At 43.1% G+C, this 23,732-nt stretch overlaps 1 protein-coding gene across 1 annotated transcript in view; it reads left to right on the top strand.

The window, feature by feature from the left end:
• Positions 1-9,368, top strand: part of Anhx (anomalous homeobox) — a 59,792-nt gene extending 50,424 nt beyond the window's left edge. Inside the window, 6 exon segments of the mRNA XM_087601103.1 lie at positions 413-536; positions 1,349-1,375; positions 1,377-1,526; positions 2,894-3,026; positions 8,806-8,924; positions 9,194-9,368. Of these exon segments, the coding sequence (XP_087457229.1) occupies positions 413-536; positions 1,349-1,375; positions 1,377-1,526; positions 2,894-3,026; positions 8,806-8,924; positions 9,194-9,316 (676 nt within the window). The 3' untranslated portion in view covers positions 9,317-9,368.
• Positions 9,369-23,732: the final 14,364 nt, after the last annotated feature.

Here is a 23,732-nt window from a genome sequence, read left to right as displayed (position 1 = left end):
TGAGAAGTTGTTCTGCTAGGGACCAAGTCAGGAGGGCAACTAGAGGGATTCATGTATAAGGTGAGAGATTCATAGCTTTGCTAGCTCATGGAGATGACCCTGAGTAAGAGAAACAGATGGTGCAGAACAGTGTTAATAAACCTGATATGAACAGAGCAGGAGAGAGATGGTTCTTGTGCTGGTCTGGCCATGGGGGGCCTGTGCTCAATCATTGGGTGAGAGTAGAGAATGGTGGACCACCAGTCGGCATCTCAGAAAGAAGGAACCAGGCTACTCTCAGTGACTGGGACTGAGGTGCAGGGGTGGACTGGAGAATGCTTCTCAGAACTCCCCTGCTGAGAAGTCCCAGGCGCTGTGATGATGGAACTTGTGCTATACGTGTTATATAAATCCTCCTGCCCCCCCCCCGTAGGAATCCACCATCCCTTACCATCTGTCTTGAGAGTCCTAAGAACTGGAACTTTCCCCCAGAGGTTCACAGCTATCTGCAGGACTTTGCCAGAGGTGTAAGTGCTTATCCCAAGAAGGTCCAGTTGGTAAGGAAAACACCCACTCTAGGTGGCTTATCTGCTACACTTCCAGAGACTTCCCTCATCCATAAACCCTGTCTCCCTACCCCCTCCAGAATTAACTCTTCTCTCTTCTTTCTAGGAAGCTCTCCCTACCTCCTCTCAGCAGACTTCCCTCCCTCACTTCCCCAAGGTGCCTCATTGTCTTCTTCCCAGAACCATCTTTTGGTGGCTACCCTCCACTATGTAACTTCTTGAGCTTTCTGTGTCTCCTCCTGGGCTCACTGGGGTCCACAGCCCCCTCCCTGGTTTTATTTGCCCCCAGCCCCCATGTTCCCAACATCTCTGTGAGGCCTGGTTTTCTCATGAGGGTCTGCCACTTCCCAGCCTGGTCAATTCCCAAATGCTCCCCAGTTCTATGCTTGTGATTCTGAGCTGAAAGTCCCAGTGTAGAAGAGAATGGACATTGTTTGGGACAGTGCAGACACTGATCCAAGAGCTCAAGGTAGTTTCAATCTGGCCCTTTTTTAAAATTAGGTCTTGGGTTTGGGTACTCATGAATGTCAGCTGGTCCAGAATGGTATGTGTGTGTGTGCATGTGTGTGTGTGTGTGTATGTGTGTGTGTGTGTGTGTGTGTGTGTGTGTGTGTGTCTAGCTACTTCTTCAGCACATGTTTCAGAGACAATCTGTTTTTCCCTGCACCAGTTCACTGATCACAATATCTGCATCCTTTCAGGGGTCAAACTGGCTGTACCCAGTTTGCTATGTGAATATTAGCTGCCCAGACACTTTTTTGAACCCCTGTAACTGAAGGATGTTTTCTTTGGGGGGGGTACAGGAAAAACTGGCTTTGGAGACAGGCTTGAAATACTGAGCAGGTGTACAACTGGTTTGCTAATTATCGGTGGCATCAGAAGGCTCTTCTCCAGCATGTGGCAAGAGCCCAGATGGCCATATCAGAAGTTCCTGGGGAAAGGATCATGTTCCTGAGCCAGTGCAGCTCTCAGGAAACCATTGTGAGTTTCTGACTGTATCTCAGTGCTCAGATGAGCAACCCAAGGGACAGTTGGGGACTGATTTCTGACAAGATCTAGCTGACTGTGAATTGCCCCTGCCATGGCTGTGTGTGTCTGGAGGTGGGGTTTGACATAGCCTTTAGGACCTAAAATGAGTTATTTGGGAAGTGAATCAGTCTCCAGGCTTCGAACTATTAGTTTGCACTGAAGTAAGACAAAGCGACAAAAATATTGGTATGACTCAAGATCACTTGCATCCCCCCCCCTCATTTGTTTCCAGCTGGATGTGAAGGAAGTGGGACTCTACAATAACCAGAGACCACCCAACAATCTAAGGGGCTGAAGTCCCCAGCTGTGAGGTTTTCTAGAGACAACACAACACCACAACCACTGGGTTTCAGGTAGTGTCATTCACTCAGGCCAGGGAACAGGTCTCCTCTTTAGTCCCCTCCTCCTTTAGTTGGAGACCAGAGCATAATTTATCCTTAAACCCAGCCCTTTCCCTTCTGGGCCCTAACATGGTGGTTTGCTTTTATTATATTTTTCCTCAAGATTTGGTTGTCCTTTTATTTCATGGAGTAAGCAGCAGCCTGTATGTACCTCACCTTCTGGGCCTCCATGTGCTCTACTCCCCTGTGATAAGAAAGACAGGAGCCTCCTGCATACAACTCGGTGCTGGTCAGTCATAGGGTCAGTGCCAGACTGGACACTGCCCAGGTGTGTGAACCCCTCAGTTTCTTGTGAGCTCTTACCTATGAAATGGGGATGTGGCAGGGCCTACCATATAGGCTATGGGGAGGGGGTGTTTAACAAGAGATCTGATCATGTTTGGGGCACATTAGCCCTGATAAACATTCATTAAATCACTGTCAGCTTCTGCCTAATGTTTCTTTAATATTAACCACCATTTATTCATTTGACATTAGGGTCTTGCAAATCATTCTCTCTTTTCTGGTTCTGTGTAATAAACAATTGTAATTATATGTGACTCTGGGCATGTCGGGAGCAGCCCTTGGTAGCTGCAAGGAAGATCAGGCAGGATCATTAGTGGCAGTGATGTGCAACCTTCCACAGCATCATTGGTGTCAGCCCATACTACCAACTTTGCCTGGATTCTCCTCTAACACCTACCCATTCCACCCTGGCCTCTACCCACCAGGGCACATTGTTTGCTTATGTTCCCCAGGTCACTATATGGATGGGAAAGGCACCCGGAGTGGCGAGGTCATCATGCTGCCAGCCTCACACCCATGGCCCCTGCCAATGGGCCTGGCCTCTGCTCTCTGGCTGCTGGCAGTAACATGCTTGATTCCTCCGTGAATGTCCCTGCATCTTGTATGATGCCCCTTACACTGCCATCCTCCAAGGAAGTTTTCCTCCCAGTGGAGCAACTGGAGCAACCGTTTCATAAACAATATCTGAACTCTGGGATGGGGATGGATCTTGAAGTTGTTCCTATGTCCATGGCTGTTGCTGCCCTCAGTGATCTCAGCCATGCAGGTGAGTATACCATACACAGACTGTGATATTTGGGGCCAGCCCCAACAACTACACAGGTCCTCAGGTACTGTGTTGGACTAGATGTGTGGATGTGGCCACCATGTACTTGAATCAGGAATGTTCAGTGAAGTCCAGAACTACTAAGTCAGAACAGAGTCTTCAGAAATATCCAAGATTATTTTCCATTTGTGTCTCTTATGGGGAAAATTCTCATGAATGGCCAACAAGAAAGAGTTAAAATGGGTAGCAATATTTAACTGCCTGCATACATCAGCATCCCCAGCTGTCCTACCTTACCTGTGAGTACCTGTGCAGCAGAGGAAGGCAGACACATGAGACATGTCCCTCCACACCCTGCACTTCATTCTGGGATAAAAACTGCCTGGAGTTTGTTTTTCAGCACCTTTGCAATTTTTTGTCTCCAATGGGATTATGTGACTTTTCATCTTACAAGGCCAGTGGGTTTGCTTGCATTTCTTAGCATTCTGTGAGCAAAATGCAGGCTTTCATGTCTAGCAGTTTTTAATTTCCTCCTTAAAAAAAGCTTAAAGTAGCTGATTTTGTTCACATTTCTAATGCTTCACAGAATTTCTAGCATGCCATTTGTAAACTTACTTCTGGGGTCCTCCTTTGCCCAGTCTCTAGGTAGATGAGGGCTCCTCAGGTCTGGGATTGTAGTTCATGCCAAAGGCAACCTTCATTCCCCACGCCTGACTTTGCACAAGTCCTCCATGCACTGCGGCTCTTACATGACCGATCACATTCCCACATGCCTGCAGGACCAAAGGAAGGTGAACTAGAAGTGGGGTAAAGCTGTAGTTCTCAAAGCCCACCCCCAGGAATAAACTTTCTACAGCAAGCCTCCATCATCTAAAGGTTCCATATCCCCCACCCATGCAAAAGCACCACCAAAGGAGGGCCAAGTTTTCAAATACCTTGGCTAAGTGAGACTTTCTCACTCAAAGCGCCACAGGCTCCACTTATACTCTCTCTCTCTCTCTCTCTCTCTCTCTCTCTCTCTCTCTCTCTCTCTCTCTCTCCCCATCTATGTGTGTATGGACAGTTCCTACATGCCAGCACACACAGGGAAGTCAGGTTTGGATCCTAGCATTCTACCTTGTTTAAAACAAAGTCTCTTGTTAGACCGTGAACCACCAGAGTTTCTTTGGTTGATACATACTCCCATCTTGGCAGTGAGAACAGAAAGGCTACATATCCATGCTTTGCCATCCAGATTTTGTAAGGGTCCTTGAACTCAGGTCCTCATGGCTACCTGACAAGACCCTTACACACTGAGCCATATTCCCAGCCCAAGTTCCACATTTTAGTACTTGTGCCACTCTGCAAGCCACAGGCTTCCCTGGTACCTGAACTTCCAAAGTTGTAGCAACTGGGTATGCCCATTTTCACTTTTGTTTCTCATAGAAAAGATTTAAAAAAACCCTGCTGTGTTGTGTGTGATATAGGATATCTGCCTTGGCCCTGCAACCTCACAATATTTATTAAGAGCGGTGTCTTTCAAATTCTTCAGAAATGAAGAAATCAGAAATGAAGATTGAAGTATGCACAACATGTCCAGAAAGAGCTTTTTGACCTTAGAATGTCTTGGGCAGTGGGCACCACATTAGGCAGATAGATATTCTTGTGGTCGGGCAGGAGGCTAGAATAAACCTTGTCCTAGGCCTCATGTTCTGGTCTGAGGTCAGTGTTATGTTAGTGCTGACAATACTAGCCCATCATGGACCCAGGGAAGTATGAAGCCTGCATAAAGCCTGCCCTTAAGGCTTCTCTCCTGCCTGTGTGCCCAGTTAGAGATGACCAAATCTACTAGCTTGTCTTTTAGACTCGGCCACCTTCAGAGAAGCTCTAACCTGCAGCAGATAGGAACAAATACAGAGACCCCCCCCCAGTAGACACGCAGAGAGAGGGAGGGAGGGAGGGTTAGAGAGAGAGGAAGAGAGAGGGGAGGAGACAGGGAGGGGGAGACAGGGAGAATTGGGATTACACATCTCTAAATATGATGATCAGAGGTCTCCATCAAATCCCTCCCCCAGAGCTCAGGGAAACCACAGAAAAAGAAGTTGAAAAACTGTGAGAGCCAAAGGTGTTGGAGGACACCAGGAGTACAAAGCCCTATAAATCAACTGATCCAAGCTCATATGAACTCACAGAGTCTAAATCAACAAGCATAGGGCCTACAGGGGTCTGTACCACATCCTCCGCATAAATATTATTGCTTTCAACTTAGTGCTTTTGTGGGACTCATGAGTGTGTGAAGGAATGGGCCTCTGATTGTTTTGCCTTCTCTCGGGACTCCTTTCCTTCTGTTGGTTTGCCTTGTCCAACTTCAACGTGATTGTTTTTATTTTACCTTATTATAGTTTTGTTTGTTGTATTTTGTTGGTATCTCCTAGAAGCCTGTTCTTTTTAAATGAGAGACAGATACGCAGTGGATCTGGATGGGGGAGGGTGGTGGAGAGGAACTGGGATGAGTAGTGGGAAGAGAAACTGCAATCGAGATACATTGTATTTTCAATAAAAGGGGGTGGTGGTGGAAGAGTCAAAGACCTTTCAAGACACTCCCTGGCTAATGTAGTGAGAAAGCCAAAGGCAGAGTGTGGCAGCAATGGCTTTTCCCTCAAGAACATCTCAGTGAAGTAGTGGGTAAAAAGTGGAAGCACCGAAGCGGCAGTGTGGCCAATGCCTGAAGTACAACTTGCATGACTTTGCTAACTGGAGAAATTGAGACTCTGCCTTTGGACAGTGGGAAGCCCACAGTGGCAAAGGCTAGATCAGAGTCAAGAGATATGGACTTTCCCTCAGTTCCTGGAAGTCTATGATAGGTCTTAGAGGTGGTGGCTCTGTCCATTCTTTCCTTGGGAGGGAAGCTGAGTCCTAGGGATGGTAAACTCCTTTTTGTACAGTCAACTTTGTGTCCTGCAGACAAGTGGCTGTGCCCAATGTGTGTGCATGCCTTCCTTTCACCTGTGGTTTGTGGAATTTTGTTATCTGTAGGATTTACTGAGCAGTGGATAAGCCATCCTCAGAGCTTGCACCCAGAGGAGGGTCCAGGACCCAGAAGTGGGCAAGCAGCTTCCACTGCAGTCTCTAAAATTCATCATCAACATAGGTAATCCTGAAGGGCCCTGGGCTTTCTGTGGGTCACAAGATATGATTGGGTTTCCTTTGTAGACTCACTTTTTCAGAGTTTGAGATCGTATCTTTCCTTATGTCTTTCTGAAAAACTTAACACTTTTTCTCAAAAAAAAGAAGACCCCAAACACAGGCAACATGGGTGGGCATCCCACACTTTGGATAGTGTACAGGCTCATTGCTGGCATAGACCCCTTGGTTTTATTACCCTGTTCCTCATGTTTATTTCACAAACAAAGCCTGCTGGTTTCTGAGAGGCATGGAGGTTTTACCTCTTGATATTGCAAATTGTTGTCTGAAAAGTATTGAAAGTCCTAAGAGATACCAAGGTATGGACTGTTAAGACAGAAGACCTGTCAGCAAACACTTCTTGGCATCAGCAATAGTTACTGGGTTTGGTGGTTCTGTGTATATGGGCTGGATCCCCAGGTGGGGCAGGCTTTCGATGACCTTTTCTTCAGTCCCTTCTCTATTCTTTGTCCCTGTATTTCCTCCCGTGAGTATTTTGTTCTCCCTTCTAAGAAGGACTGAAGCATCCACATTTTGATCTTCCTTTTTCTTGAGCTTTGTATGATCTGTGAATTTATTTTCTTAGAGATTCCAAGCTTTGGGGCTAATATTCACTTGGTGTCCGGGTTACCTCACTCAGGATGACATTTTCTAGTTCTGTCCATTTGCCTAAGAATTTCATGCTGACAGGAGCCAGATATGGATGTCTCCTGAGAGGCTCCTGGTACAGAACCTTACTGATTCAGATGAGGATGCTTATTGATACAGATGAGGATTGAGCATGGGGACTCCAATGGAAGAGTGTGAGAAAGGACTGAAGGATCTGAAGGGGTTTGCAACCACATAGGAATAACAACAGTATCAACCAAACAGATCCCATCAGAGCTCCCAGGGACTAAACCACAAACCAATGAGTACACATGGAGGGACCCATGACCCCAGTCACATATGTAGCAGAGGATGGCATTGTCCAGTATCAATAGGAGGAAAATTCCTTGGTCCTGTGAAGGCTCATTTCCCAAATGTAGGGGAATGCCAGGGTGTTGAGGTGGGAATGGATGGGTGGGAGGGAGAGCACCCTCATAGAATCAGGGGGAGGGGGATGGGAGATCGGGGAAAGAGGATATTACATTTGAAATGTAGATACAAAAAAAATCCAAGAAAAATAAAAGAAAAGAAAAAAGAGGATCTGGCTTTCTGAGGCATGAGTCCAGTGGTCCTGTGGTAGAAAGATAATATCCAAAGTCACAAAGGATTGCAGATGGGAAGATGGATAGTGTCCAGGGTGGTCCAGTCCTCTGTGATTGAGAGAAGATGCCCAAGGTTTTCACAAGACTGCAGATAGGGTCAGGATATGGAGTGGTCTGAGGTCTTCTGGTATAGAAAAGTTGGCAAAGATCTCCATGTTGGCCACTGGCTCCAGAAAGCTGTAACTGTTGTCTGGGCCTTCTGGTGGAGAGGGAATTGCTACTGCTCATCCCATTTCGGTGGACACTTCTCATGTCTACACTAGCGTCAACCAAGTCCATGATTCCAGGTCATGATAGAAGCTTCCTCATCCAGCATGTCTCTGATACTACTGCTCTATGGGATGCCCTTCAGTTGTAATGATTAGCTGCATCACTGAGTGTGACACTGTTCCTAGGGGAGATAAGAATAAATGTCTGCTCACCCCAGATAGGGAACAGATGGCTACTCATGCCATGCAGGGAACAGGTGACAAAATAATGATAAAAAGTCCATCCTGGTGAATGGCTGTGTTTACTGGGGTAAGGAGTTGCTTACAGAGCAGGCATGACCAAGGGTAGTTGGGCATCACCAAACCGCAACCAGTGTAGGTGATGACTCATGAGAGCTGAGACCCCTGGAGCACTCTTGCAAGCTGCTTGTCAAGTGCAGCATCCTTGCTAGGCAATTTAGCTCATCAGAGGGAGTCTTCTCCGGGCAGCTCGGCTGGTCAGAGTCCCTGCCCTCAGCCGATGCTTGCTGCTTCAATTAACTCTGGGGAGGGACTTTTACAGATCTTAAAGTTTCGGCTTTCCCAGACATTAAGTTAGTTTATTTCCCTAGTCTCATATGCCTCGCTGCTTCTTCCTGGAAGGAACGTCTCAAATCTGAGAATATGAACCCACGACAGTTCAGTAGGAATCCATGTAAATAGAATCATATACTGTGCACTAAAGTTTGTTTTAGAAAGGTGGCATAAGGTCTCTTTGTGTAGATCTCCTTAGCCTCTAAATGCCCCTATCCTCCTGCTATAGCCTGTTGAGTGCTGTAATTGTCAACCTGGGCTCCATGCCCCAACCTTGTTTTTTTCTTTTTTTATCCATTTGTTTCTTTTTTATTTGCTCTAGTGGCCAGTGCTTAGTGTGTCCACTGTAAGATTTGTCCTGCTAGGACTCGGTTAGCCTCAGTGATGACCTCCTCAGTTGCTCCCTATGACTTGCTAGATGAGGCTGATCACATTAACATGTTTCCCTCTGCGCAGATTGCCTCGTCTGAACAATGGTCACGATTTCGTCAATTACTCAGAATGTCTTAGATGTATAGATGTAGGACTGTGGGGATCATGTGACCCAGTGTTGCCATGAGACAAAACCTTTTCTGATGTGAGAAGCACAGTTGTATAAGATAGAGCTCTTCTCTTTCAGTTCTCTGGAAGTGATGCCAGCATTACCTGCCATGCCAGCACCTCTGTCCACGATGAAGCTGAGCCAACCCTTGCCCTTCAGCAAGGTGAGATATTCTGGGGTTTGCATGGTTTTCTTCTCAGAGCTACTAGTACTGCTGGGTGGCCAATAAGGAGCAGAAATGACTTCTGGGTGGATGTTACTAGATCCAAAACTGCGCTGGAATTTAGGGTAGAGGGCCGTGGTAGATCCTCTCCTAAGTTCAGAATAGGTTTTATGTTGCCAGGAGGTACTCTGGTGGGAAGGCAGGTATCCTGAAACCTGGCTGAACATGACTCTGTTTGTAATGCTGTGCTGTTCTTTGTTTTCTTTCAGGTACAAAGGGCTGATGACCAGCCCTCATGAGATGCTTTCTGGGGAGCCACAATGCTCCTTGAGTTTTCTGAGGGACCCCTGGGCCAAACCGCCCATGTAGAGATGGAGCAGCACATGGAATGAACAAGTGTGGACTGTGCATCTGTTCAAAACGAGTTTCAGAGATTCACTGTGAACAAAAATCGATGTTCCCAGAGTTCCTCACAAGTGAGTCTGCTGGGAAGCCCCAAGAGCATCTTGTCATACTACACTGTTTGAGTAGTTTGGGTGGTAAATTTCTTTATTGCAAAGTTTTTAGAGAACTGTCTGTGGTGTCATAAGTCCACGGTGGTTCTGCTCCACTCAGGTAATGATAGATGTTTAGTTGAGCCTCCCAACAAGTGCTGGGAAAAGGCTCACTAGGTCAGAGAAGAGTATTCCACTGGTGAACCCTCCTACTGCCATGTACACAGGGACACCCTCTTCCACTCATTAACTTTGTGAGTGGGTTCAGAGAGTGATTTCATATTTTTCTGGACATGAGACCCACCTCCTTGAGTGCTAAGTTGCAAAGTTAACTAGAGTCAGTCCAGATAGGGTTCAGCAGAACAGATTTACTTGCCACCTGTCATTTGTTATGCTTCTGAAAGAAATGTTTTATTAACTTAAATTCCCAGGACTCTTATGACCTCTTCGTTTACTGTGGGTACTGTATAACAAGGTATAGACCCCCTCTGGATGCTTTGGTTATAGCACCTGGTTCTATTTCCTTCCTCTGAATACATTGGGTATTGCATGGAAAATTGTTACCTGCTTTGGGATACATAGAGCACTACATGGGCCTCTATCTCCTTCTTCAAGATGTTTTGGATCATGCATGTGAAGCTATTGCCCTTTCCTAGATGGTTTGGGTAGTTCATGGTACTCTATCTACCTTCTCTGTCCACTATGGTGTTGCCCTCTTATGGGTACCTTGGGTATTGCATAGAGCTGTATCACCCTCCTCTGTAAAGGTATTGCCCTTGTTTAGATGCTTTGAATACTACACAGGGTGGTTAGCTCCCTTCTCTGAGCACATTGTATACTGCAAGGAGCTCTACTGCCCTTTTCTAGTCACTGTGGGCATTGCATGGGAAGGCATCACATTCTCTGGCTGCTTTGAATCTGCACTGGAAGTTAATATCCAATTTTTTGGATGCTACAAGTGCTTCACCAAAGCTTTCTTCTGGATGTTTTAGGTGCTGTATAGGAATTTTTATCTGCTTTTGGATACTTTCGATACTGCATAGGAAGCTAGCAACTTCCTGTTGCTTTGGGTACTTTACAAGTCTCTATCACCCTCTCATGGATGCTTTGGATACTGCATCCTTAAGTGATGGGCTTGAAGCAGAAGTGTAAGCTAAATAAAACCTTTCTTCCTTCATCAAGTTGCATTTGGTCCTGGTGTTTCATCCCAGCAGTAGAAACCCTAAGACAAGAAGGTACAAGAAACTGACATGGAACAATGTTAACTCTTTTTTTTTAGTTAACTACTTATTGAGTCAGTAATAAAATATTTTCCTCCAGGGGCACATTTAAGACCAGGTGGATTCGATACTGAACCCATCCAACCACTTTAAAAAGAAGTAAACAAGGAGCGGCAGGACCCCTGCCTGAGACAACGCCTGAACCTGAAGGAAACAGACCGGATAAACAGTTCTCTGCACCCAAATCCCGTAGGAGGGAGAGCTAAACCTTCAGAGAGGCAGACAAGTCTGGGAAACCAGAAGAGACTGCTCTCTTGACACACATCTCGGACGCCAGAGGAAAACACCAAAGGCCATCTGGAACCCTGGTGCACTGAAGCTCACGGAAGGGGCGGCGCATATCTTCCTGGTTGCTGCCGCTACAGAGAGCCCTTGGGCAGCACCCTGCGAGCGAACTTGATCCTCGGGACCATAGGTAAGACCAACTTTTCTGCTGCAAGAAAGCTGCCTGCTGAACTCAAGACACAGGCCCACAGGAACAGCTGAAGACCTGTAGAGAGGAAAAACTACATGCCCGAAAGCAGAACACTCTGTCCCCATAACTGACTGAAAGAAAGGAAAACAGGTCTACAGCACTCCTGACACACAGGCTTATAGGACAGTCTAGCCACTGTCAGAAATAGCAGAACAAAGTAACACTAGAGATAATCTGATGGCGAGAGGCAAGCACAGGAACCCAAGCAACAGAAACCAAGAATACATGGCACCATCGGAGCCCAATTCTCCCACCAAAACAAACATGGAATATCCAAAGACACCAGAAAAGCAAGATGTAGTTTCAAAATCATATTTGATCATGATGCTGGAGGACTTCAAGAAAGACGTGAAGAACTCCCTTAGGGAAACAAAGGAAAACATTAATAAACAAGTAGAAGCCTACAGAGAGGAATCGCAAAAATCCGTGAAAGAATTCCAGGAAAACACAATCAAACAGTTGAAGGAATTAAAAATGGAAATAGAAGCAATCAAGAAAGAACACATGGAAACAACCCTGGATATAGAAAACCAAAAGAAGAGACAAGGAGCTGTAGATACAAGCTTCACCAACAGAATACAAGAGATGGAAGAGAGAATCTCAGGAGCAGAAGATTCCATAGAAAACATTGACTCAACTGTCAAAGATAATGTAAAGCGGAAAAAGCTACTGGTCCAAAACATACAGGAAATCCAGGACTCAATGAGAAGATCAAACCTAAGGATAATAGGTATAGAAGAGAGTGAAGACTCCCAGCTCAAAGGACCAGTAAATATCTTCAACAAAATCATGAAAGAAAACTTCCCTAACCTAAAAAAAGAGATACCCATAGACATACAAGAAGCCTACAGAACTCCAAATAGATTGGACCAGAAAAGAAACACCTCCCGTCACATAATTGTCAAAACACCAAACGCACAAAATAAAGAAAGAATATTAAAAGCAGTAAGGGAAAAAGGTCAAGTAACATATAAAGAGAGACCTATCAGAATCACACCAGACTTCTCGCCAGAAACTATGAAGGCCAGAAGATCCTGGACAGATGTCATACAGACCCTAAGAGAACACAAATGCCAGCCCAGGTTACTGTATCCAGCAAAACTCTCAATTAACACTGATGGAGAAACCAAGATATTCCATGACAAAACCAAATTTACACAATATCTTTCTACAAATCCAGCACTACAAAGGATAATAAATGGTAAAGCCCAACATAAGGAGGCAAGCTATACCCTAGAAGAAGCAAGAAACTAATCGTCTTGGCAACAAAACAAAGAGAATGAAAGCACACAAACATAACCTCATATCCAAATATGAATATAAAGGGAAACAATAATCACTATTCCTTAATATCTCTCAATATCAATGGCCTCAACTCCCCAATAAAAAGACATAGATTAACAAACTGGATACGCAACGAGGACCCTGCATTCTGCTGCCTACAGGAAACACACCTCAGAGACAAAGACAGACACTACCTCAGAGTGAAAGGCTGGAAAACAACTTTCCAAGCAAATGGTCAGAAGAAGCAAGCTGGAGTAGCCATTCTAATATCAAATAGAATCAATTTCCAACTAAAAGTCATCAAAAAAGATAAGGAAGGACACTTCATATTCATCAAAGGAAAAATCCACCAAGATGAACTCTCAATCCTAAATATCTATGCCCCAAATACAAGGGCACCTACATACGTAAAAGAAACCTTACTAAAGCTCAAAACACACATTGCACCTCACACAATAATAGTGGGAGATTTCAACACCCCACTCTCATCAATGGACAGATCATGGAAACAGAAATTAAACAGTGATGTCGACAGACTAAGAGAAGTCATGAGCCAAATGGACTTAACGGATATTTATAGAACATTCTATCCTAAAGCAAAAGGATATACCTTCTTCTCAGCTCCTCATGGTACTTTCTCCAAAATTGACCATATAATTGGTCAAAAAACGGGCCTCAACAGGTACAGAAAGATAGAAATAATCCCATGCGTGCTATCGGACCACCACAGCCTAAAACTGGTCTTCAATAACAGTAAGGGAAGAATGCCCACATATATGTGGAAATTGAACAATGCTCTACTCAATGATAACCTGGTCAAGGAAGAAATAAAGAAAGAAATTAAAAACTTTTTAGAATTTAATGAAAATGAAGATACAACATACTCAAACTTATGGGACACAATGAAAGCTGTGCTAAGAGGAAAACTCATAGCGCTGAGTGCCTGCAGAAAGAAACAGGAAAGAGCATATGTCAGCAGCTTGACAGCACACCTAAAAGCTCTAGAACAAAAAGAAGCAAATACACCCAGGAGGAGTAGAAGGCAGGAAATAATCAAACTCAGAGCTGAAATCAACCAAGTAGAAACAAAAAGGACCATAGAAAGAATCAACAGAACCAAAAGTTGGTTCTTTGAGAACATCAACAAGATAGATAAACCCTTAGCCAGACTAACGAGAGGACACAGAGAGTGCGTCCAAATTAACAAAATCAGAAATGAAAAGGGAGACATAACTACAGATTCAGAGGAAATTCAAAAAATCATCAGATCTTACTATAAAAACCTATATTCAACAAAATTTGAAAATCTTCAAGAAATGGACAATTTCCTAGACAGATACCAGGTATCGAAGTTAAATCAGGAACAGATAAACCAGTTAAACAACCCCATAACTCCTAAGGAAATAGAAGCAGTCATTAAAGGTCTCCCAACCAAAAAGAGCCCAGGTCCAGAAGGGTTTAGTGCAGAATTCAATCAAACCTTCATAGAAGACCTCATACCAATATTATCCAAACTATTCCACAAAATTTAAACAGATGGAGCCCTACCGAATTCCTTCTACGAAGCCACAATTACTCTTATACCTAAACCACACAAAGACCCAACAAAGAAAGAGAACTTCAGACCAATTTCCCTTATGAATATCGACGCAAAAATAATCAACAAAATTCTGGCAAACCGAATCCAAGAGCACATCAAAACAATCATCCACCATGATCAAGTAGGCTTCATCCCAGGCATGCAGGGATGGTTTAATATACGGAAAACCATCAACGTGCTCCATTATATAAACAAACTGAAAGAACAGAACCACATGATCATTTCATTAGATGCTGAGAAAGCATTTGACAAAATTCAACACCCCTTCATGATAAAAGTCCTGGAAAGAATAGGAATTCAAGGCCCATACCTAAACATAGTAAACGCCATATACAGCAAACCAGTTGCTAACATTAAACTAAATGGAGAGAAACTTGAAACAATCCCACTAAAATCAGGGACTAGACAAGGCTGCCCACTCTCTCCCTACTTATTCAATATAGTTCTTGAAGTTCTAGCCAGAGCAATCAGACAACAAAAGGAGATCAAAGGGATACAGATCGGAAAAGAAGAGGTCAAAATATCACTATTTGCAGATGACATGATAGTATATTTCAGTGATCCCAAAAGTTCCACCAGAGAACTACTAAAGCTGATAAACAACTTCAGCAAAGTGGCTGGATATAAAATTAACTCAAATAAATCAGTTGCCTTCCTCTATACAAAAGAGAAACAAGCCGAGAAAGAAATTAGGGAAACGACACCCTTCATAATAGACCCAAATAATATAAAGTACCTCGGTGTGACTTTAACCAAGCAAGTAAAAGATCTCTACAATAAGAACTTCAAGACACTGAGGAAAGAAATTGAAGAAGACCTCAGAAGATGGAAAGATCTCCCATGCTCATGGATTGGCAGGATAAATATAGTAAAAATGGCCATTTTACCAAAAGCAATCTACAGATTCAATGCACTCCCCATCAAAATACCAATCCAATTCTTCAAAGAGTTAGACAGAACAATTTGCAAATTCATCTGGAATAACAAAAAAATCCAGGATAGCTAAAGCTATCCTCAACAATAAAAGGACTTCAGGGGGAATCACTATCCCTGAACTCAAGCAGTATTACAGAGCAATAGTGATAAAAACTGCATGGTATTGGTACAGAGACAGACAGATAGACCAATGGAATAGAATTGAAGACCCAGAAATGAACCCACACACCTATGGTCACTTGATTTTTGACAAAGGAGCCAAAACCATCCAATGGAAAAAAGATAGCATTTTCAGCAAATGGTGCTGGTTCAACTGGAGAGCAACATGTAGAAGAATGCAGATCGATCCATGCTTATCACCCTGTACAAAGCTTAAGTCCAAGTGGATCAAGGACCTCCACATCAAACCAGACACACTCAAACTAATAGAAGAAAAACTAGGGAAACATCTGGAACACATGGGCACTGGAAAAAATTTCCTGAACAAAACACCAATGGCTTATGCTCTAAGATCAAGAATCGACAAATGGGATCTCATAAAACTGCAAAGCTTCTGTAAGGCAAAGGACACTGTGGTTAGGACAAAACGGCAACCAACAGATTGGGAAAAGATCTTTACCAATCCTACAACAGATAGAGGCCTTATATCCAAAATATACAAAGAACTCAAGAAGTTAGACCGCAGGGAAACAAATAACCCTATTAAAAAATGGGGTTCAGAGCTAAACAAAGAATTCACAGTTGAGGAATGCCGAATAGCTGAGAAACACCTAAAGAAATGTTCAACATCTTTAGTCATAAGGGAAATGCAAATCAAAACAACCCTGAGATTTCACCTCACACCAGTGCGATTGGCTAAGATCAAAAACTCATGTCACGATAGACCAATGGAATAGAATTGAAGACCCAGAAATGAACCCACACACCTATGGTCACTTGATTTTTTACAAGGGAGCCAAAACCATCCAATGGAAAAAAGATAGCATTTTCAGCAAATGGTGTTGGTTCAACTGGAGGGCAACATGTAGAAGAATGCAGATCGATCCATGCTTATCACCCTGTAAAAAGCTTAAGTCCAAGTGGATCAAGGACCTCCACATCAAACCAGACACACTCAAACTAATAGAAGAAAAACTAGGGAAGCATCTGGAACACATGGGCACTGGAAAAAATTTCCTGAACAAAACACCAATGGCTTATGCTCTAAGATCAAGAATCGACAAATGGGATCTCATAAAACTGCAAAGCTTCTGTAAGGCAAAGGACACTGTGGTTAGGACAAAACGACAACCAACAGATTGGGAAAAGATCTTTACCAATCCTATAACAGATAGAGGCCTTATATCCAAAATATACAAAGAACTCAAGAAGTTAGACCGCAGGGAAACAAATAACCCTATTAAAAAATGGGGTTCAGAGCTAAACAAAGAATTCACAGCTGAGGAATGCCGAATGGCTGAGAAACACCTAAAGAAATGTTCAACATCTTTAGTCATAAGGGAAATGCAAATCAAAACAACCCTGAGATTTCACCTCACACCAGTGAGAATGGCTAAGATCAAAAACTCAGGTGACAGCAGATGCTGGCGAGGATGTGGAGAAAGAGGAACACTCCTCCATTGTTGGTGGGATTGCAGACTGGTAAAACCATTCTGGAAATCAGTCTGGAGGTTGCTCAGAAAATTGGACATTGAACTGCCTGAGGATCCAGCCATACCTCTCTTGGGCATATACACAAAAGATGCCTCAACATATAAAAGAGACACGTGCTCCACTATGTTCATCGCAGCCTTATTTATAATAGCCAGAAACTGGAAAGAACCCAGATGCCCTTCAACAGAGGAATGGATACAGAAAATGTGATACATCTACACAATGGAATATTACTCAGCTATCAAAAACAACGAGTTTATGAAATTCGTAGGCAAATGGTTGGAACTGGAAAATATCATCCTGAGTGAGCTAACCCAATCACAGAAAGACATACATGGTATGCACTCATTGATAAGTGGCTATTAGCCCAAATGCTTGAATTACCCTAGATCCCTAGAATAAAGGAAACTCAAGACGGATGATCAAAATGTGAATGCTTCACTCCTTCTTTAAATGAGGAAAAAGAATACCCTTGGCAGGGAAGGGAGAGGCAAAGATTAAAACAGAGACTGAAGGAACACCCATTCAGAGCCTGCCCCACATGTGGCCCATACATATACAGCCACCCAATTAGACAAGATGGATGAAGCAAAGAAGTGCAGACCGACAGTAGCCGGATGTAGATCGCTCCTGAGAGACACAGCCAGAATACAGCAAATACAGAGGCGAATGCCAGCAGCAAACTACTGAACTGAGAATAGGACCCCCGTTGAAGGAATCAGAGAAAGAACTGGAAGAGCTTGAAAGTGCTCGAGACCCCAAAAGTACAACAATGTCAAGCAACCAGAGCTTCCAGGGACTAAGCCACTACCTAAAGACTATACATGGACTGACCCTGGACTCTGTCCCCATAGGTAGCAATGAATATCCTAGTAAGAGCACCAGTGGAAGGGGAAGCCCTGGGTCTTGCTAAGACTGAACCCCCAGTGAACTAGACTATGCGGGGAGGGTGGCAATGGGGGGAGGTTTGGGAGGGGAACACCCACAAGGAAGGGGAGGGGGGAGGGTGATGTCTGTCCGGAAACCGGGAAAGGGAATAACACTTGAAATGTATATAAGAAATACTCAAGATAATAAAAAAAAATAAAATAAAAAAAAAAAACTCATGTCACAGCAGATGCTGGCGAGGATGTGGAGAAAGAGGAACACTCCTGCATTGTTGGTGGGATTCCAGACTGGTAAAACCATTCTGGAAATCAGTCTGGAGGTTCCTCAGAAAATTGGACATTGAACTGCCTGAGGATCCAGCTATACCTCTCTTGGGCATATACCCAAAAGATGCCTCAACATATAAAAGAGACACGTGCTCCACTATGTTCATCGCAGCCTTATTTATAATAGCCAGAAAATGGAAAGAACCCAGATGCCCTTCAACAGAGGAATGGATACAGAAAATGTGGTACATCTACACAATGGAATATTACTCAGCTATCAAAAACAACGAGTTTATGAAATTCGTAGGCAAATGGTTGGAACTGGAAAATATCATCCTGAGTGAGCTAACCCAATCACAGAAAGACATACATGGTATGCACTCATTGATAAGTGGCTATTAGCCCAAATGCTTGAATTACCCTAGATCCCTAGAATAAAGGAAACTCAAGACAGATGATCAAAATGTGAATGCTTCACTCCTTCTTTAAATGAGGAAAAAGAATACCCTTGGCAGGGAAGGGAGAGGCAAAGATTAAAACAGAGACTGAAGGAACACCCATTCAGAGCCTGCCCCACATGTGGCCCATACATATACAGCCACCCAATTAGACAAGATGGATGAAGCAAAGAAGTGCAGACCGACAGTAGCCGGATGTAGATCGCTCCTGAGAGACACAGCCAGAATACAGCAAATACAGAGGCGAATGCCAGCAGCAAACTACTGAACTGAGAATAGGACCCCCGTTGAAGGAATCAGAGAAAGAACTGGAAGAGCTTGAAAGTGCTCGAGACCCCAAAAGTACAACAATGTCAAGCAACCAGAGCTTCCAGGGACTAAGCCACTACCTAAAGACTATACATGGACTGACCCTGGACTCTGTCCCCATAGGTAGCAATGAATATCCTAGTAAGAGCACCAGTGGAAGGGGAAGCCCTGGGTCTTGCTAAGACTGAACCCCCAGTGAACTAGACTATGCGGGGAGGGTGGCAATGGGGGGAGGTTTGGGAGGGGAACACCCACAAGGAAGGGGAGGGGGGAGGGTGATGTCTGTCCGGAAACCGGGAAAGGGAATAACACTTGAAATGTATATAAGAAATACTCAAGATAATAAAAAAAAATAAAATAAAAAAAAAAACTCATGTCACAGCAGATGCTGGCGAGGATGTGGAGAAAGAGGAACACTCCTGCATTGTTGGTGGGATTCCAGACTGGTAAAACCATTCTGGAAATCAGTCTGGAGGTTCCTCAGAAAATTGGACATTGAACTGCCTGAGGATCCAGCTATACCTCTCTTGGGCATATACCCAAAAGATGCCTCAACATATAAAAGAGACACGTGCTCCACTATGTTCATCGCAGCCTTATTTATAATAGCCAGAAAATGGAAAGAACCCAGATGCCCTTCAACAGAGGAATGGATACAGAAAATGTGGTACATCTACACAATGGAATATTACTCAGCTATCAAAAACAACGAGTTTATGAAATTCGTAGGCAAATGGTTGGAACTGGAAAATATCATCCTGAGTGAGCTAACCCAATCACAGAAAGACATACATGGTATGCACTCATTGATAAGTGGCTATTAGCCCAAATGCTTGAATTACCCTAGATCCCTAGAACAAACGAAACTCAAGACAGATGATCAAAATGTGAATGCTTCACTCCTTCTTTAAATGAGGAAAATAATACCCTTGGCAGGAAGGGAGAGGCAAAGATTAAAACAGAGACTGAAGGAACACCCATTCAGAGCCTGCCCCACATGTGGCCCATACATATACAGCCACCCAATTAGACAAGATGGATGAAGCAAAGAAGTGCAGACCGACAGGAGCCGGATGTAGATCGCTCCTGAGAGACACAGCCAGAGTACAGCAAATATAGAGGCGAATGCCTGCAGCAAACCACTGAAATGAGAATAGGTCCCCTATTGAAGGAATCAGAGAAAGAACTGGAAGAGCTTGAAGGGGCTCGAGAACCCAAAAGTACAACAATGCCAAGCAACCAGAGCTTCCAGGGACTAAGCCACTACCTAAAGACTATACATGGACTGACCCTGGACTCTGACCTCATAGGTAGCAATGAATATCCTAGTAAGAGCAGCAGTGGAATGGGAAGCCCTGGGTCCTGCTAAGACTGAACCCCCAGTGAACTAGTCTATGGGGGGAGGGTGGCAATGGGGGGAGGGTTGGGAGGGGAACACCCATATGGAAGGGGAGGGGGGAGGGGGATGTTTGCCCGGAAACCGGGAAAGGGAATAACACTCGAAATGTATATAAGAAATACTCAAGTTAATAAAAAAAAAAAGAAAGAAAGAAAGGCTGGAAAACAACTTTCCAAGCAAATGGTCAGAAGAAGCAAGCTGGAGTAGCCATTCTAATATCAAATAAAATCAATTTCCAACTAAAAGTCATCAAAAAAGGTAAGGAAGGACACTTCATATTCATCAAAGGAAAAATCCACCAAGATGAACTCTCAATCCTAAATATCTATGCCCCAAATAAAAGGTCACCTACATACGTAAAAGAAACCTTACTAAAGCTCAAAACACACATTGCACCTCACACAATAATAGTGGGAGATTTCAACACCCCACTCTCATCAATGGACAGATCATGGAAACAGAAATTAAACAGTGATGTCGACAGACTAAGAGAAGTCATGAGCCAAATGGACTTAACAGATATTTATAGAACATTCTATCCTAAAGCAAAAGGATTTACCTTCCTCTCAGCTCCTCATGGTACTTTCTTCAAAATTGACCATATAATTGGTCAAAAAACTGGCCTCAACAGGTACAGAAAGATAGAAATAATCCCATGCGTGCTATCGGACCATCACAGCCTAAAACTGGTCTTCAATAACAATAAGGGAAGAACACCCACATGTACGTGGAAATTGAACAATGCTCTACTCAATGATAACCTGGTCAAGGAAGAAATAAAGAAAGAAATTAAAAACATTTTAGAATTTAATGAAAATGAAGGTACAACATACCCAAACTTATGGGAAACAATGAAAGCTGTGCTAAGAGGAAAACTCATAGCGCTGAGTGCCTGCAGAAAGAAACAGGAAAGAGCATATGTCAGCAGCTTGACAGCACACCTAAAAGCTCTAGAACAAAAAGAAGCAAATACACCCAGGAGGAGTAGAAGGCAGGAAATAATCAAACTCAGAGCTGAAATCAACCAAGTAGAAACAAAAATGACCATAGAAAAAATCAACAGAACCAAAAGTTGGTTCTTTAAGAAAATCAACAAGATAGATAAACCCTTAGCCAGACTAAGGAGAGGACACAGAGAGTGCATCCAAATTAACAAAATCAGAAACGAAAAGGGAGACATAACTACAGATTCAGAGGAAATTCAAAAAATCATCAGATCTTACTATAAAAACCTATATTCAACAAAACTTGAAAATCTTCAGGAAATGGACAATTTCCTAGACAGATACCAGGTATCAAAGTTAAATCAGGAATAGATAAACCAGTTAAACAACCCCATAACTCCTAAGGAAATAGAAGCAGTCATTAAAGGTCTCCCAACCAAAAAGAGCCCAGGTCCAGACGGGTTTAGTCCAGAATTCTATCAAACCTTCATAGAAGACCTCATACCAATATTATCCAAACTATTCTACAAAATTAAAACAGATGGATCACTACCGAATACCTTCTCCGAAGCCACAATTTCTCTTATACCTAAACCACACAAAGACACAACAAAGAAAGAGAACTTCAGACCAATTTCCCTTATGAATATCGACGCAAAAATAATCAACAAAATTCTGGCAAACCGAATTCAAGAGCACATCAAAACAATCATCCACCATGATCAAATAGGCTTCATCCCAGGCATGCAGGGATGGTTTAATATACGGAAAACCATCAACGTGCTCCATTATATAAACAAACTGAAAGAACAGAACCACATGATCATTTCATTAGATGCTGAGAAAGCATTTGACAAAATTCAACACCCCTTCATGATAAAAGTCCTGGAAAGAATAGGAATTCAAGGCCCATACCTAAACATAGTAAAAGCCATATACAGCAAACCAGTTGCTAATATTAAACTAAATGGAGAGAAACTTGAAGCAATCCCACTAAAATCAGGGACTAGACAAGGCTGCCCACTCTCTCCCTACTTATTCAATATAGTTCTTGAAGTTCTAGCCAGAGCAATCAGACAACAAAATGAGATCAAGGGGATACAGATCGGAAAAGAAGAGGTCAAAATATCACTATTTGCAGATGATATGATAGTATATTTAAGTGATCCCAAAAGTTCCACCAGAGAACTACTAAAGCTGATAAACAACTTCAGCAAAGTGGCTGGGTATAAAATTAACTCAAATAAATCAGTTGCCTTCCTCTATACAAAAGAGAAACAAGCCGAGAAAGAAATTAGGGAAACGACACCCTTCATAATAGACCCAAATAACATAAAGTACCTCGGTGTGACTTTAACAAAGCAAGTAAAAGATCTGTACAATAAGAACTTCAAGACACTGAGGAAAGAAATTGAAGAAGACCTCAGAAGATGGAAAGATCTCCCATGCTCATGGATTGGCAGTATTAATATAGTAAAAATGGCCATTTTACCAAAAGCAATCTACCGATTCAATGCAATCCCCATCAAAATACCAATCCAATTCTTCAAAGAGTTAGACAGAACAATTTGCAAATTCATCTGGAATAACAAAAAATCCAGGATAGCTAAAGCTATCCTCAACAATAAAAGGACTTCAGGGCGAATCACTGTCCCTGAACTCAAGCAGTATTACAGAGCAATAGTGATAGAAACTGCATGGTATTGGTACAGAGACAGACAGATAGACCAATGGAATAGAATTGAAGACCCAGAAATGAACCCACACACCTATGGTCACTTGATTTTTGACAAAGGAGCCAAAACCATCCAATGGAAAAAAGATAGCATTTTCAGCAAATGGTGCTGGTTCAACTGGAGGTCAACATGTAGAAGAATGCAGATCGATCCATGCTTATCACCCTGTACAAAGCTTAGGTCCAAGTGGATCAAGGACCTCCACATCAAACCAGACACACTCAAACTAATAGAAGAAAAACTAGGGAAACATCTGGAACGCATGGGCACTGGAAAAAATTTCCTGAACAAAACACCAATGGCTTACGCTCTAAGATCAAGAATCAACAAATGGGATCTCATAAAACTGCAAAGCTTCTGTAAGGCAAAGGACACTGTGGTTAGGACAAAACAGCAACCAACAGATTGGGAAAAGATCTTTACCAATCCTACAACAGATAGAGGCCTTATATCCAAAATATACAAAGAACTCAAGAAGTTAGACCGCAGGGAAACAAATAACCCTATTAAAAAATGGGGTTCTGAGCTAAACAAAGAATTCACAGCTGAGGAATGCCGAATGGCTGAGAAACACCTAAAAAAATGTTGAACATCTTTAGTCATAAGGGAAATGCAAATCAAAACAACCCTGAGATTTCACCTCACACCTGTGAGAATGGCTAAGATCAAAAACTCAGGTGACAGCAGATGCTGGCGAGGATGTGGAGAAAGAGGAACACTCCTCCATTGTTGGTAGGATTGCAGACTGGTACAGCCATTCTGGAAATCAGTATGGATGTTCCTCAGAAAATTGGACATTGAACTGCCTGAGGATCCAGCTATACCTCTCTTGGGCATATACCCAAAAGATGCCTCAACAGATAAAAGAGACACGTGCTCCACTATGTTCATTGCAGCCTTATTTATAATAGCCAGAAGCTGGAAAGAACCCAGATGCCCTTCAACAGAGGAATGGATACAGAAAATGTCGTACATCTACACAATGGAATATTACTCAGCTATCAAAAACAATGAGTTTATGAAATTCGTAGGCAAATGGTTGGAACTGGAAAATATCATCCTGAGTGAGCTAACCCAATCACAGAA

This window comes from Rattus norvegicus, chromosome X, assembly GCF_021556685.1.
Source record: "Rattus norvegicus strain SHRSP/BbbUtx chromosome X, alternate assembly SHRSP_T2T, whole genome shotgun sequence".
Lineage (NCBI taxonomy): Eukaryota > Metazoa > Chordata > Mammalia > Rodentia > Muridae > Rattus > Rattus norvegicus.
The sequence above is the reverse complement of the archived record's forward strand: the minus strand, read 5'-3'. Positions and strand labels throughout refer to the sequence as shown.